The 18,208-nt window shown below is 38.7% G+C and overlaps 1 protein-coding gene across 1 annotated transcript in view; it reads right to left on the reverse strand.

Annotated features, from left to right (window-relative positions):
• Positions 1-18,069, reverse strand: part of LOC111875230 (alpha-tubulin N-acetyltransferase) — a 27,647-nt gene extending 9,578 nt beyond the window's left edge. Inside the window, exons 1-6 of the mRNA XM_023871287.2 lie at positions 17,723-18,069; positions 15,302-15,451; positions 14,894-15,065; positions 12,382-12,529; positions 8,969-9,056; positions 6,849-6,936 (exon numbers count right to left, since the gene is read on the reverse strand). Of these exons, the coding sequence (XP_023727055.2) occupies positions 6,849-6,936; positions 8,969-9,056; positions 12,382-12,529; positions 14,894-15,065; positions 15,302-15,451; positions 17,723-17,826 (750 nt within the window). The 5' untranslated portion in view covers positions 17,827-18,069. The remainder of the gene's footprint in view (positions 1-6,848; positions 6,937-8,968; positions 9,057-12,381; positions 12,530-14,893; positions 15,066-15,301; positions 15,452-17,722) is intronic.
• Positions 18,070-18,208: the final 139 nt, after the last annotated feature.

Genomic DNA, 18,208 nt, shown 5'->3' on the forward strand with positions numbered 1-18,208 from the left:
CGTAATAGGCGAGTAATCACCCCGCATCCTGGCAGCTATGCGCGGTGACGTCACGAGCGGAGCCGAAGAGAGCCGAGCGGAGCCGAAGATAGCCGAGCCCCGTAACCGGGTAACTATGCAAAGCGAATCAACAGCGGTGACGTAACCGGACAGCGTGGCTAGCAACAAGGGTGCCTATTACGTGGCCGTATTGTCCGATCGAGGCTACATAGGGAGCAGCGAAGGCTATTCACAGTCAGTTCTACTGTAGCAGTCGGCGACTTGAGTTGTACTGAGTCAGCCAGTGAGTCCTGGAGCTACCGCCGAGTTAGCCAGCAACTAGTCAGTTGTATTGTGGCATTTGGAGTGTACTAATTGTGATACTGCAGATAGCAGTAATCGTAAATCTGTAATTTGGGTGATTGTAAGTGCGAATGTGAAATAAAATTCGCTACATCGAATACATCGTGAAGTTATTTGTCGCGATATACGCCCGATACATGACAACTGGTGTCAGAAGTGGGATCAGTATCGAAACACGTTACAATATGTTGTAATGGCTTGTTGCTTCAGTCCTCTCCCTGCTAACCACTGGCTTCTGTGAACACTACTGTCGCAACTCGGTCCTCAGCTCTGCTTTTACACTCCAGCAACAAGCACCTGTTATGTCATAGACGTAACAGCTCAACTGCTGTTGCATCGCAAAGGGGAAAACTACTGTTATGTCACAGTGACTCATTGCCAGGAAGTGTTTACTGTCTGTATGTATAATATAAACTCTGTCATAAATGCAACACTTTATTGTAGTTCTTGTCCCCTTTCTTTCACACTACGTTTCGGCCGCAACCGCCCATCATCAGGTGTATTTTACTTCACGTAGCTGTCACACTGCACTCAATATTACATTTAAATTCCAGATTTCCAATTGTTCATTGCTCTGTCATCAATCAGCACCCGACATTCCAGAACTCCCCTTGTTGGTTTTGTCAATTATGTTTACAATCCTTATTAATATTGACTCATCTATTGGTTTAAAATTTTAAATTCTCAATTTAGCTTTAATATTTAAAATTTAAATTTAAATTGAAAATAAAAAATCACAGAGATACCTGCTCTATGCTTATATGTGCTGCAGTGGCTACCTCTTGCTTTCAGCACAGCTCGCGTGTTATTCTGTGCAGGCTCTCTGTGTGTGCCACTGCTTTTCTTCAGTATGTCTGCTCAATGTCTGAGAGTTTACTTCATAAGATTGCATAATGGAAGGAATGTTACTTATTTGTCTCTGTATGACATAAGGTAAAATAATTTTTTTTCTGTGAAATGAAAAAGTAAAATCCTGACACAGTCTGAACTGGTCAGGAGGGAATTAAATGAACGTTGGCCACTGAATCTTGTACATAAAGAAAGTATTTAGTGGAAATGGACACCAATCTGTCTAGCAGCCATGATCAAGTACAAAACTAAATAGAAAATGGAAGCATATCATCAGACTTGCAGCTCTTGATTATCCTTTGTTCTCTCCCTTTGCAGTCAGCTTTTACCTCTGTGTTTGCAGTGTGTGACTGATAGTTTCAAATTGACTACAGCAAAACAGAACCACATGAGAGAAGCTAGTCAGGACATTGGTTTGTAGGACGAAAAGGTGGGTGCTTTGTGCTCATGTAGCATATTCTAAATTTTCTGTACATTTTTCAATAATGCTCACCTCTGGAGTCCGAGTATTGTTTAGTTATTGCATGAATCAATCAGTTTCTCTTGGTTCTACTTAAAGCATTTCACTTATTATTAGTCATTGCTTTTCACGCATGTTTTCACCAGCCTCAGTACTGTTGTATTAATTATTGTGTAAGCCTGAAAAAACACCAAGACATCATTATTTATTATTATAACCACATGGTCATACTGCATACCTATACAGCTTTGTTTATTAAGTATATTTCCTTTTCTCCATTTACTACATACCCATAGTATGTTCTTGTATGTGCTATTGCTCTCCATTCAGAAGCAATCATGGATGGGAGGGAAGTGAATAGGAACAGGTGGTGGTCCCCAGTCCCCTAACTCACCTCCTGTCCAAATTTCATTACAACTGTGATCTTCAAACTGAATAACGCTACTGTTATTGTAGAACGAATAATTAATAACATTCCATATTGCATGTGCTACAGAATTCCAGAATTGGAACACAGTGTCACCTCGTCTTTCCTTCAATCTCTCCCTGCCAGCCAGAGCACACTAATATGTGCAAACTTTTAATTCAACAGCAGTAATTATACACATAAAAATGGGATCATATACATTCCTTCATCCTTATGCAACACGGCCTGTACACAGATAGCAATACGCACACTAGAAAAAACCCTGATGTTAATAATACAATGGTAATAAGGTTTTAAACAGATCATGGTGAGCAAGATTTGCAGTTCACATAAGATGATCAGAACTGTATTGTGCAACTGTTCTCATGAAAGTGACAAATGAACAACATCCAGCTTACGTCTGAGAAGCCAAGGGAAGGGGACTCAACATGTAATTCAAAACCAAAGTACAACAAATCTTGACATACTCCACAAGTTTTATTTTCATAAATTAATAAAAGATATTAATAAATTAACATAAATACCTTAATATAATTAAGTACAGCTTTACTCCAATGTTAAAATACCTCATTTAAAAACCAATAAACCTTAGGTGCAACCTACACACATATATATACAAATTCATGTACATAATAGTAACATATATTACCACAGAGGTAAGTGCGAGAATTTGAGATCACGTTTAATTGGTGATGTGCTGTGATGTAGGCGGCATGATGCAGGTGTTGAATTTACTTCAGCAGTCAGCTCCATGACAGAAGATTTTGGTGATTTACACATCTCTTGAATAGTGCAATCATCGGCTGCAATCAAGGAAGGTTCATGTGCCAAGTCAAAGGCAGAATGGAAGGTGCCACTGCAATGCAAGAGTGCAAAAGTGCTTACCTATGGCATATTAGGAAATGAATGTAATGCAACATGGTGACATTACACAGACTAAATACAATATATGGTGAAACAGTGGTATCACTACTTCAAATCATTGTGGACTATGCTCATTGCAGTTACTAAATGCTATGTATGGCAGACAATGTTCAACTTTGTTTGGGTGCTCCTATTTATGACAGCAAAATAGTGGTAATAAAATACCTCCACATTGCTGCAAAATGTGATTTAATACTTTAAAGGAACAATGTTAATTACAAGTGTTTCAATATGAACTGCTCAGGGAACCTACAAGGGCAGCAAAGGATATTAAATCATAAAAAATTTCATGTTTCATACAGCTCATTCGGTATTACAAAAGTTAACTGAACACAGATAAAGATTACAGTCTTCTAAGCTGAGAAGCTATATAATATGGTAGGCTACTGGTGAAAATGTCCCACACTACCCAAGACATGACATTGCAGATGATGGTAGCCTTCACAGTCACTGCTGTGAGAACCTCATATTTCACATGGAGGATGATAGGTTGACTACGTAGCTCAGAGTGGAGACACATGAACTGCACATAGAATGTTACAAAAAAAAAACATATTTAGAGACAATGGCATAGGAAAGAATATAAAGTAGACTGTGAAGGTACAAACCGGATTGAACTGGCTCAGTGTATGGTCAAATGGTCAACTTTTGTGAACACAGTAAATAATTAACCTTCTCTTCCATAAAAGTAAGAATTTCTTTAACCAGAGAATAAATAGAAAGGACTTTTGAATATCACAGGCTCTCTACCTCGTGGAAATTAACCAAAGGAATATACTGACACTCTTACAATCCTAATTCACTGAACCAAAGGGTTTTCTTTAATCAGTGTCCATTAAAAAGAATATGATCTCCTGCACACCAATGTGTTTATAATGAACAGTGCAGAGATGATAAACACGTCAAGCAGACAGCAGTTGTGTACGTGCCCATGAGGAACAAGATATATGTTGTCATAAACAGATAGGATGCTACAGTCCTTAAACTGACCATGGACAGTACCTGCTTCATTCTAGACACCTGCTTGGCTTATTCTTTGACCCTGAAGATGGAGGTGATATGTTCATCAAAAATATCAATTGACTTTCAATGGACAACATGGTGTTATATCCCCGATAACAGAATAGGGTTTGATTCTCAGCAGTCATAATTTTTTCTCCTTCCTACCATATATGAACCAGTGCCACGAGATACCAAGCCTTCAGTCAGAGAGGAAATTGGGGTACTTTCCTAAAGTAGAAGCATCTGCAGCATGAAGCTGACCACTCATATCCACCTAGTACCAATGCTGAGAATCCATGAAGCTTTACTTTTATTGGGGTTACCTATACACATCAGAGTGTGGGATAGGAACAACTTAAAATTTATTATTTATATATATATATATATATNTAGTCTGTTCAAAGTCAACCGACATTCACGAGGAACACATTCTGTGTCTTGTTTGGCTTACTCTTGAACCCTGAAGATGAAGGCAATACATTCCCCTGAAAACTCAACTGACTTTCACAAGACTATGTAGTGTTATATTCTAGACAACAGAACTCTTCAAAACACCAATTATTAACAGGACAGTGTAGGGTCAGCATGTTTTTTTTTTTTTGCCAAGTTCAAGCTCTTCAAAGATTTAAGTTTTGACACCAAATTTTACAGATTCTGTATACCCAAAATACCTATACAGGGTGTATCAAAACTCAACGGCAAAACTTCAGGAAAGGATTCCTCATATAGAGAGAAGAAAAAAGTGTATGACAACATGGGTCCAGAAATGCATAATTACAGAGTTATCCAAGTGTGTAATTTACGGAGTGCACACCGACACATCCTGCTTGGTGGAATAAAAATGTGAGACTCCAGTTGTTTGTTGGAACCCTACGTTCTTCTGGGCAAGCTTAATGGACAGAACTACACAGATTTCTTGCATACTACATTGCCTGATTACTTGGAAGACATGCCACTAGCATCCTGTCGACAGCTGTACTTCATGCATGATGGTGCTGCTGCACATTTCAGTCTGTCTGCCCGCAGGTACCTTAATGCACATTATTCTGTACACAGGATAGGTAGAGGTGGACCGATTGCTTGGCCACCACGCTCTCCTGACTTAAACCCCACAGACTTTTAACTGTGGGGACACTTAAAGACTGTTGTGTATTCGACTGCTGTTGCTGATGTACCAACTCTCCATGCACGCATTGGGGCAGCCTGTCAGACAGTATACACTACACCGGGCATTTTTGATCGTGTGCAGCACTCAATGTGACGACAAGCGAAGACCTGTATTCAGGCAGGAGGTCACTTTGAACATTTCCTCTGATACGTGGCCAGAGTGTTCCAGCTGGCATTACAGACGTATTCAGTGGAACAGTGCTGGGAGTGTCGGATTGCACTAATGTTACTAAAAGTTCAGATAACTCTGTAATTATGCATTTCCGGAACCATGCTGTCATACACATTTTTTCTTCTCTCTGTATGAGGAGTCTGATCCTGAAGTTTGCCACTGAGTTTTGGTACACCTGTATAAAAGTAACTAAAATATTTTGAAATTAATGCCTTGAATCTATCATAAAGTATCTATATACAGTAGACCCTTGATTTATGGTGGTTTGATATACGCCAATTTTAATATCCATAAGCTTGAAAATTTTCTAGTGGTTTTCTCCAAAAATTCTGGAAAATTCCATACTGAATTCCTGCTACCAAGAATGGTGCCTGCCCTGTGCAACGCTACTGGGCATGTATTCAAGGCAACACCACATTTGGGTATACATTGTGTATGCTCATTCTCTGTACAGTACATTGTGTGTAGTAGTGGCTCTTCATTTAATGGTAAATTTATTTAAAATGTCAGTTTATGAAGTTAAATACTGGAAGATTTTACAGTTATCTGCATTACATTATAGCGGACTATTGTGTACCTCAATACTGTGCCTCAAAATTTTTTATATATTCATGCTTTACAAAAAAAAGTGAAACTATGCCTAGTCATAAAGAGTAGAAGTGGAACTGTGGGTCAAAATATAGCTGATAGATCATGCAAATCTATAACATCAGAAGAAAAGATGTATGTTATTAGAAGATTGGGGGGTGGGAAATGATGTCAGTAGAGATTTGAATGTCCAGTAGACCCTGAAGATCCACAGTCAGGATATTCCTCTCATCAGTAACGCCTACATATTTACATTTTATTACAGAATAAAAGTGATATAAATCCATGTATATAATGCCTGTGTTTAAAATATATAGTTTGTTGTATTATTTTATGAAAGAGCCTAAATTTTTGTATACCTGCAACACACCTCACTGATATATATTACAATACATCTTTCTTCTATACTGCTTTGATATACAGCAGCATCTCCAGGAAACCTACATTGGCATAAAACAAGAGTCTACTGCACTTACATTTCATTCACTGTCCCACATGTAAGCTATATATCTTTCATCTAATTTCTCAGTCATAAAGCAGCTAACACCAACCAGTGTACATCCTGCAGGTGATTGTCATTTCTGCATTTTAACCATGCCTCATGCTATTCATTACACGTTTTCTCATGGCATGCCACTGCTACTGATAATCATGTTTTTTTCCCATGTAATACACCTGTTTGCTCCCCCTCCACCACAAAAGAGAAAAAAAAGAGAGAACTGATTTTACAGAGCTGCTTGTATGTGAGAGACCCATAATACTTGTTGTGTACACTATTTTGTTCGATAACAATATTCTACCATTATTTTAACTGTCATAAAATTCTATAATACTGAGATCAGATTTGTGATAAGAAGTAAACTATTGGGCCTTCCGATTGTTGTCTTTGGTAGTTATCATGTCAGGCTGACACTAACCTTCCCTATTGTGGAAGGTGGTCTGTGGGCTGCGTAGCGCCCATACAACTGCTGCAAGCCATTATACCGCTCTTCAGTCTTGCCAGTTCTGTGAAAAACACAATGAAGGGATAGATTCAATACCAATAGCAGAAAACCCTGTTTAAATTCAACAGCGAATCATTTCTTTCACACCTTCATCCTTCACCCTTTTTCTTCCTTTCCTTTACTCTTTCATACCACTTTCTAATTCCTCTCTTTAAAACAATCAGTTACTTAGACCTTTATCCTTCAGATGGCAGTTTTCAATACAGAGCTGCCACTTCTACAAAAACAAAACAAACTCCATGGCTTTAGTCTGCAAGCGAACTATGCCGACTGAACAACTTCCATTTGTCAGCGAAGTTGGTGGCAACTTTAGCACACAGAGGGTGTTGCGTGGTCAGTACAACAAATCCCCACGGCTGTTAATTTCGGTCTTCTAGAACGGGCCACTTCTATAACTACGTGAAAATTACTAAGGCATAAGAATGACATGGCATACACATAGTCAGATAACAGACATGTATATTCATAAATAATATACAGTGCGTACAATCAAGTGCGCGCCGCGGCTGCAATTTGCCGTGAGTCATACCACCGCAGAACGGATGCAGTCGCGGGGAGGAGTTGCAACACTGTATAAGTATATACAGATTTAAACTTTGATGTCGACAGTGTTGATGAACAGCAGTTTCTTTCTTGGTTTATTTCACAGATCTTTTAAGCTATTCGCATCATGAAACATTTTCACAGATAACGCCTTTATCACCAGCAGATATTTCACAAAAATGAAGCAAAATTCTAACTACTGTATTTACTGATAGCTTTTATAAATATCAGTATACTATGCATGTCATAGACGACCATGGTAGAACAAAGACAACACCTATAACTTACTGAAACAATAAAGGTGAACAAAACCTCTTGGTGGAAGAGGCCAATTTCATGATCTTACTTGTATGTACTTTGGGATATGCTTGACCTGTCATTTACATACTGCTATATACTATGAGTAGTATGCAGAACAGGTAACAATGATAGCATATTTTGGAGTGGAGGAAGCAGCAGTGGCAGTCAGAATAGCCCCTCTCCAGGCTGAAATTTGAACCCAGGAAATCCAGAATGAAGGGAGTGGTATAACAATTATGCCATAACAGTAGACATGTGCCATGAACAAATACTCACTCTGTTAAATAAACTAAGAAACAAACATACTGGAAAAGTAGTTTGCTGTATCTGTGATCCTTGCACTAGGCAGTAAGAGCACAGTACTGTCCCAACTATATAAGTAGTGCCATCATGCACGTGTGATCAATGGAGACATGACTTTGTCTAAAGCAATGCCAAAATTACTTAATATAAAAAATAACTTACATCACTTCAGTTCTGTTCTTGAAGTACCTACAATTGAAAATATATCAATAATTCACTGTGACATGATGACTGAAAGGCGGAATAGCAGAGCCAAAAGAGGTGGCCACTGCTAGGCAACAGTTCAATGCTTCTACAGCAAGGGATACATAGGCAACAATAGAAGAACCAGGTGAAGTTGTGTTTTCGTTGTGAGAGATGCTGAGGCTATACAATGAGGACCATGGGGACAAGTTACTTAGTTGCGAGTCAGCAGTCACAGTTGTTTGCCATGAGTATGGAAGCAAAGGAACCCCCCATTGTTAGCAGCCACTACCAAGCAATGACCAGTGAAGCCAGAACAAACTGAGATAACTTAGTGTGTGTTATGGTGATTTGTAAAATGTGTAGCTCAGTGACAGCCTTATAGTTATTTGTAGCTGCAAGGCAAAAGCATTCAGTAAATTCAATAATCAATCCAGACTCCATGTCTAGTTACTAATATGTTGATATATTTTCTCATATGTGTAAGTGGATCCTCAGAAAGATGAAAAATTGTGTATCCAATTAACACCATGATAGAGGGTCTTTCTGGAGCACTTTATATGCATTCAACTTAAATATAATTCCCTGTAATGAATTTTGCAGATTAAAACCACAGATATCCTGAACACACAGCACGAGTGCTATCCACTACATCTTGATGTCTGAAAACTACTAGAGAAGATGCATGTGTGACATTCTCTTACCTTACTGCAGAAGATTTACTCTGAGATCCTTCATTCAAGGTGTTCAACAATCTCGAATTGAGGAAGGGATGGCTATTATTCACCTCATCTGGTAACACATCATTAAATAATGTATTAAAAGTGTCTGTTACATTAGTGGGAACAAGACAGGAAAAGTGAACTTTGTACCAGATGGCAGTTTCCATATGCATTCTATCTTAGTTCTGAATAGATTGTTTCAATAACCCTCCATTCACTTTGCATATATTCTTTCCATGACATAATCCAGCTAACCTGATACAAGCAATATACACAATAATATGTTCTTCCCACAAAAAGCTCTGCAATGGAGTTATGCACACATAAAAGGCTAAAGCCGTCCCTGTGCTTAATTAATTAAGCACCATGACATGCAATTGCAATGTTCTTCTTTACAGTAATACCTATCTGAAATGGGGGATGTCATAAAGATGTATGGGGGTATGAAAGTATAGCTTCATGCATTCTTAGCAATGGCACCAGGTGGAGGTTAGTGGTCAGTTTCATGGCCCTGTCACTTTACTCCCAGTGAAATAACCCCTGGTACCCATCCCACAGGAGGTTGGGTGGGCCACAGAGCCAGTCTGAACATTTTGGAGCAGAGAAAATTCTCTTGCTCCTCCAATTGCTTGACTGTCCAAACTGTAACCTGTCACAATACCAACTTACCTATCCTAACTAGGTTTTTTATACACAGGGAGACTTTAAGTACTGAAAGTTCTTGGTTTGTTTCCTCTTACATACACTGTGTGTGTGGCTGTAGTAACAGAAATTGCCTGTAAATTTGGGAGCACTGGAGTTATGCACAACACTCAAACTTCTAGAATTGTTTACGATGGTTACTATCCCCACTAAATAGAGCTGGGACAGTTCAATCAGTATGAGTATAAGGACCAGGCTATGGGCTGGATGACCCGGGTTCAATTTCCAGTAGAGGCTGAGATTCTTCTCTTTGCACCTGCAAACCAGCAACAGAGTACACATTGGAGGCTCTTTACCTAGGGGCAAAGCAAGACAGGGCAAGAAGATTTCCACTCATATCTACCTGCTGCCATGGCTGTGAATACAGAGCTATACTTCTACTTCCCCATACATGTTCACAGCATGTACTAAATTAAGCATTAGGATGATTTTACCTTTACTATCCTCACTGTTGCCTACTACTATTAGTATGGTTACCTTATTTCAAAAGTGACACTAGTGTCATTCACACCTCACAAATCTGTGCATCTGCCATGGGAATTTAAAGGTGTGAGTTAAACGCAGCCACCAAAGGTATAATATTACTAACAAATTTCATCAAAATCCATTCAGCGATTATCAACAGAAAGAGACAGACAGGCCTTCCCTTGTATGTTGTTTATGCACACTGTGCAAATAACACATAATTAACACTCTCTAATACAGTGGTTAGCAACCAGCATTGCATAGAACAAGCCAATTTAGAAGACTCAAAAGCCAGTGGTAATACAATATGTTTTTATGTTTTCAATTAACAAGAATAATTATTAATTATATAAAATATGATGATGCATACTTATGATCTAAATTATCATCTTCAAAGACAGAAGTATGACAATGAGCTGATTCACAAAGCTTCTTAACTGTTCAGTATCTTAATATTTTTAATTTTTCAATCATGCAATTAGCAGGCAGCAGGCCACTCTGAGAAACCTAGTTGACCACATGTAGCTAATGGGTTTCTCCCCACCAAAACCACAGCAACTCAGAATGAATCAAAGGAGTCAAAGAGGCAAAAGAATAAAATTACATCTGGATAATATCAAGAGAGAGGCAGGGTTTAAACTTAGCAAAGCATGGATTCCCAGCACCAGATTATGAGGGCACCTCAATTCACACAGATCAGGAAAACCCCAAGAATATGAACACAGGGAACAACATGCTACAAATAAGAGAAAATAAAGGACAACAGGGATGCCAGAAAACATGGTGACAGGTAAAGTTAGATGGATGACTGTATAATTTCATTTCGCCTTGCTGCTGCACAGTATGCCAACAAGATTTGACAGATTGGTATACACATCAAAGACAAATGGTCATTTACCAAATTGACCCTCACGATGGAGATGGAGATCTCAAAAACGTTGTTTCTTAACACAATAGCAATATGGCTGATCACCAAAGAACATTTCAGCACATTTATTCAACCTGAAAGCTTCAAGTCTTATACAATAAAAGATAAACTGTTCAAATCAGATGCTGATGTTTGCCATAGAAGAACCTTGACTTTGAAAAATGTGATTCTTTTGTGACACAGTAACATCTCAGAAAAAATACTTCAATTTTAAGGTTCTAGAACTGACAATTACCTGCATTTTTTTTTTAATTCGCTTAGTGGGGGATGGAGTCCAACTGGGTCCACTTGGCACGGCGGCCACTGATTGGCCTATTATAGCCTGCCCCGGGCGATTATGATGATGGAGAAGTTGGTAAAATGAAGATTGGCAAGGGAAACCGAAGTACGCGGAGAAAACCAGCCCCAGCACCACTCTGTCACCACAAATCCCACTTGACCAGACCCACAATCGAACCCGGGCCTCCGCAGTGGGAAGCCAGACACTAACTGCTTGAGCTATGGTGCGGCCAACCATTACCTTACTCTTATTATTGGCGAGATAATGCAGTTTCCCTAGGATACCATATATACTGAACCAGAAAGGAGTTCAGTTGAAGCCAGAAGATATTAATTATTGGAGATGTTTGCAACTGACCAGAGGAATTTGGAAGCAAAATAAATGGTTATGGAAAAAACCAGGAAATAAAACAGAACACTGTGCAAGCAGCTTATCTCATGTGTTGTAATATTCTAACGAATTTCAATGAAAAAATCTCCAATTTAAAGTTCATTGTAAATTTTATTACACAGGCAATCCAAAATAAGATGTGGTGGTGATATGAACATATAAAAAGAATGCAAGAATATGATAAAGGTAAATAAGGTAAAACTATCCTTGTAAATGATCATGAAGGCCCATAGGATTGCGAGACGTTAAGGCTCCCACATTTTCTCTAGACAATCGGCTCATAGATGGCGGTAAAGTGGTCAGCCTTATGCGCCGACTGAACAGCTGAAATTATTAATCCACTCTGAACCAAAAGAAGAACGTGAAATAGGGTGCTGAAGACATAGTGGTTACATGTTGTGTAAAGCTCAACAGTTATGGGAGTACAGAAACAGGATATCTATTAAAACATGAAGAGCTGAAGAATACAAATTTGTATTCAGTATACAGTTGCCTTAAGTGTGCCTACAGAGTCCATTAATGTGAAAAACTACATGCTGGTGTATCACATAATAATGTTCTTAATATTCATTTTACCAGTAATCAACTGATGCTGGTCATGTGCAACAGCATTAGAAGACTTACACCAACCTGGGTTTTCAATGAAGAATCCTTCAAAAACAACAAAATTGTTTGCCTGTGGTAATATATTTTCTAGCCCATAATGTTTGTACAGAAAACCAAGAAACTTTTCTGATGGTCGATCAATGGCCAAGTACTGGGGTGATGTTTTTTCTTCCTGCAAAGAAATTCATATACTTCTGTTTACATACTACAAGGAAGTTTCAGTCAATACACAACCCTGATGTACTATATTCTTCAGCACATGTCACTGCATGCATCTGTCCTTCCTGCTGTATATTCACTGAATCATACAAACAACAATATGCTAAGAATAAAACTGATTTCCTCTGGCAACTGCATGTCTTGTATCACTCATTCCTCTGACAATTATACTGCAAATATTACCTGTGGCACATAATCAGAACAGCTAGATATGACCTGTAAGCTCATCATTTAACTCTAACCAAATATGTTACAAGGTACATTAATGTGGACACAATTCTGAAGATGACATCAAAAAATTTACATAATTTTAAGAGAGGCATACTTGGAATATCTAAAGAAACTATGAAACAGGATCTTAAGTACAATTTTTTAAAAACTATGATGTGAACCTGTTCCATCTACCTCTCATTTCACAATCCACTTTCTTAAGAACCTCCTAATATTTTAGTACCATATCTTCCCATGTCTCCCTAGAAATTTGCAAATAAAATTCTGTATACATGTGTCATCTCACTTACCTGAGAATCTCCACCCTAGACACTCTTCTTCCATTCAATAACCTAACAATACAAGTTGAGCAATGGAAGTCAGAGTTTTCCTTGATATAAGAAAAAATACATAAAAATATCCAGACTTGTACAAATAACAAACAGGTAAACAAAACCAAAACAGCAGCTTTCCTTAACAGCCAACAGTTCACCAATTCTGCAGCTACTCAAGAATTTCCCAGCATTTTATGGAACCCAAAGGTTCATTAGCATGTTCACAAGAGCCTTCCACTGATCCCTATCCTGAGCCAGATCAATCCAATCCATCCCATCCTACCTCTCTAGGATCCATTTTAATATTGTCCACCCACCTACGTCTTGGTCTTCCCAGTGGTCTCTTTCCTTCTGGCTTCCCCACCAATATCTTACATGCATTCCTTGTCTCCCCCCTTCATGCTACATAACCTGCCCACCTCATTTTCCTTGAGATAAATGTAAGACACTTAAAATGTCTTTTTGGTTCTTGTTTCATTTAATGATGTGTCATGGGCAAAGTTATATGGCATCAAATGAGAAATAGTGTGGCTATGAATTCAGGCTCTCACAGCAGTGGTTTTGGAGAAACATATCGCTTCTATCTTCAGAGGCAAAGAATAAGCCTAGCATGAAACCAGCACAAAAGCAGGTGGCAAGCAGAGCTCTGCTTGCTAACAGTTTGTTTCTTGCTAGGCTTATTCTTTGTCCCTGAAGATGGAGATGATATGTTCCTCCAAAACGTTGGTTGACTTTCAATGAACTACATGGCATTAGATCTTCAGTTGTGACTCATTTTAAGAACTTCCATCTAAGCAATTCATCTCTTTAAGATTTTATCTGCGTGACTCATGAATACAAAGCAGGAGTACTAACCACTACACTGTGATGTTCAGGCAATCATTTCACATTCCATCACTAAAAGTTATTAACTTATTCACATCCATAAGCATACCTATATGCTGTCATCATAAGGCCATGATTCCTATAAGCATCACTAAACACACAAAACTAAGGACTGCCTGAAGTGGTCTGCTCTCATCTGTGGGTTATATTATGAAAATACAGCATGTACCAAAATGATGGGAGCAGTTTCAAGCAGCCATAACAGCTCTGGAATTGCACAAAGAAGTATGTTTCTCACATGGAACAAGGCAGCAGGTATTCGAGTTTTCATTGTATGTGCAGTCCCACTCTCTCAGTTCATGAGGTTACAAAGAGGAAATGGCAACTCCTAAGCAGAAAGCATTTTGGATCCTGCAGTTTGCAAAGCATGAATCAGTTGTTTCTGTTCAGTGGGCCTTCTGGTGACAATTTCAGAATGATCCTCCATCTGCCAACAGCATCAGGTGTTGGTATCAGCAGTTTCAGACAACAGGGTGCCTTTGTAAAGGGAAAAGTGCAGGATATCCGCAATGTGTCAGAAGAAAGTGTGGAATGAGTGAGACAGTGTTTCTTTTGCAGTCCGAAGAAATCTGTGCGCCATGGGAGTCGTGATTTGGAGATGTTGACTATGACTGTGTGGAGGGTGTTGTGGAAGAGACTGGAAATGAAGCCCTATTGTCTTCACTCAGTGCAGTTTCTTCAAACATTTTTCTCCATGGTGTATATGTTTAGTAAATTGCAGAAACTGCAACTGACACCCTGAGATGAAAGAAAGTATTTCTTAATAGTCACAAAAACAAAAAATATTTGTAGCAATTACGGTCACTCTTCCCATGGCAGGGTATCTTAAATGAAGAGGATATGAATGGGTTAACAATAGACATGGAACTATGTGCAGAGACACTTACCCTCAGCATGTGCTCATATAAAGCTTTTCCACAACCCATTCTCTGCTTAGACTCATGAACATAGAAGTCCAAAACACAAAGTGGCTGCATCTCATGGTGTGCACCAGATGCATCAAATACATATAATTTCTTCCTCCCTACTTTTAGGAGGCCCACTACACTACCTTGGCCACTGAAACGGGGAAACATTTTCAATTACAGGATCAATAATGAAGCATATATCTGAAGATGAATAAAAACATGTACTCCAGTAACAAAATGTGGATCACAACAAATTACACTAGTCAGTCATCAAATAAGAACATCTCCTGTACAACTAAGAACAAGATTTCAAGCTCAAGTGCATACATGTGTTTCAGTGCAGGTTTTCTAATCATAAATTTCACATACGACAAATTAACATATTACCTTTTGCCCTCAGGATCAATAAGCAGATAAACAGTGTGTTCTGAGTTTCTCAAACGTTCACCACTTGTGATCGCATTTTTTAGCCCCTGAGCTACTGCAGAGGATTTTCCCATTGCATCCAAAATATCAGATATCTTTGAGGCATAATCCCTGGAAATAAAAATATTGGCTAGTAATGTTAAACACACACACTTGTACAAACAGGCGCATTAAACCTGACAGCTCACAGACTGTGTGACAGATGGAGACAGTTCCAGTCCTGATTGTAGTTGTGTGAAAATATTGCTACCATGTCCAAAACAATCTCTTATCTGAACAGATTTAGGGCATATTTCCCCACAGAAGAGGTTGACCACTCACTCATATCTAGTGTTAAAGGCTGGAAAGCAAGAAACTTTATCTATGCCTTCCTGCTTTGGGAAATGAATAACTTTATGGCATATTTTTATAATACATGACATGGTACATTGACTCATTCCCTCACTCTATGATTTGACATAGTTATGTTGTACAGTGACAGACATTTATTGTTGTAATAACAACTTAAAAAAAAAAAGTAAAGCTGTCCCTGTGCTTAACCAACTAAGCACTATGCCATGATGGTGTATGGAGGAGTGGATGTATAGATTCAAATTTTCTTGACCTCAGGATTAGCTGGAGGTGAGTGGTCAGCTTCACGCCCAGGCCGCTTTATGCCCAAGGAAAGAGCCCCCGGTATCCATTGGATAGGAGGCTGGGTGAGCCCCAGAATTGGTCTGGACAACATGGAAAAGTGAAAATTGCTGACCCCACCGGGACTCGAACTCCGACTCCTCTGTCATCCAGCCGGTAGCCAGTCACTATATGGACTGCACTATCCCGGCTCACACTAACAGTGTTAAACCTATATTTTCTCTTAAATTTGCACATACGTATTGTTATAATAAATCCAACTTTGGTGACAAGGTTCAGTTATTTTACTTCATGTTATATTTGTTTGGTCTACTAAATATTTTGTGAGAAACTTGATGGTGGATGACTTGTGGCTCAAGAACTATCCCTCCAATGAAGAGAACACATGATAAGTGGTAGGTAGAACTGATTCATACTGATCATTCTATTGATAATTTTGGGACACAGAACATCAGTATACTGACAGCAACTATAATGGAATTTCACTGACAAGAAAATGAAAAGTAATTCACAATGAGGAACTTCATTAATTTATCCAGTATTTGGGTGGGAGGGGGGGGGGGTTATGCGCTTAACTGAAAATATGCACAGAATTTTATCAGAGAAACCTTTTTGAAGTGACCACTATTAACAAAGAAGATACAGGTATGTAAAACAAGCTATATGTGTAATGGACAGAAACGATTTCAGACTCACACTGCAATAATGTTATCTACATAATTAATTCAAATGGTACATTACAGCTGTGTTCAAGTTTATACCCCACCACTGGACAAAAGTCTATTAAAGCCACATTCTTCACAACCAGAAACAAAGTTTTTGTGAATGAGGTAATTATGAAAGTAACACATATATATAATTACCATATTTTCTGAAAACTTTATTTCTGGTTTTACTGTTTGTTTCATGGCTGAGAAGAATGTGGTTTTAATAGACTGTTTTGGCCAGTGGTGGGGTACAAACTTTATCTTTTAACACAGCTGTAATTTACCATTCAAATTATTTCTGTAGATAACTTTATAGCAGTATGAATCCAAGAAAGTAACACACGTGTATATGTGTATATATTTATATAGATATATACTCTTCTTCACGTAGTCCAGACTGGTCCTGGGGCCCACCCAGCCTCCTATCCAATCGGTACCAGGGGCTCTTTCCGCGGGGTAAAGCAGCAGGGGCATGAAGCTGACCACTCAACTCCAACCAGTGCCGAGGTCAAGCAAATACAGACCTACACATCCATTCCCCCATACACCTTCATGGCGTAGTGCTTAATTAGCTAAGCAAAGGGACAACTTTGACACATACATATTTAAAAAAGACTTACACCAGTTCCATGTTGTTTTCCTCCAAGTATTTTAAAGAAATAAATGCCTGATATAATAATAACGTTCAAATTAATAACTCTTTTCCAATACATTACATGGCGTTTTGGATCAGATTTCGAACCCCCTCAGCCCAATTGGTAAGAAAGTAGTAAGACAGATCATTCCGAGAACATTCTGACAACATTCTGATATTCGGTTTAGTGTATGATACGGAGGAACCAAATGAATCAGCATGACGATTCATGGGGCTATTGAAGTTCTGTTACACATAAGGTCACAGAATGGTACGGGAAAAGTGATTAGTAATTATCAGAGCAGCAATTAAAACGCTACTTTCATGTTCACAGGTTGCCTTATTACAAACACTTCTTGGTTTCATCATCCGCAATTACAGTGCCAGAATACTGTAACTCAAACCTACCACGCACTACGGCGATCACCATAATATCCTTCTGGTATAAGACTGTTTCCGACTTTGGATATTTTCTGTGATAGAATATTATTTACATTGAAAGGAAATTCCATTTTGCACTCTGATGCACAACACTACAAGTTTTATATGACAACTGCACACAAAAACGAAAGAAATGTGTACGTCATATATATCCACAAGCGCGAACAACAGTTCCTATGGCAATTGTAAACAAGAACACTCGAGCCACTGTAAGAAGGTCTAAGCCTGATTCGTTACCACCTTTCCTTTCAATGACAACTGCACACATTATCCACTTGAACATCTACGTCATACGTTCACGGTATCCATAGCGATCCATTGATATTGATCCGTGCGTGGCCTATCACCCACGGATCAAATAGTATCTACAGTTCATACTGATATGAGACTCAAGGACCACGGTTAGGAAAGAAGTTGATTCTTAAACCCACATAGATATACCGGTAATTGGAA

The sequence above is a fragment of the Cryptotermes secundus genome, unplaced genomic scaffold (assembly GCF_002891405.2).
Source record: "Cryptotermes secundus unplaced genomic scaffold, Csec_1.0 scaffold472, whole genome shotgun sequence".
Lineage (NCBI taxonomy): Eukaryota > Metazoa > Arthropoda > Insecta > Blattodea > Kalotermitidae > Cryptotermes > Cryptotermes secundus.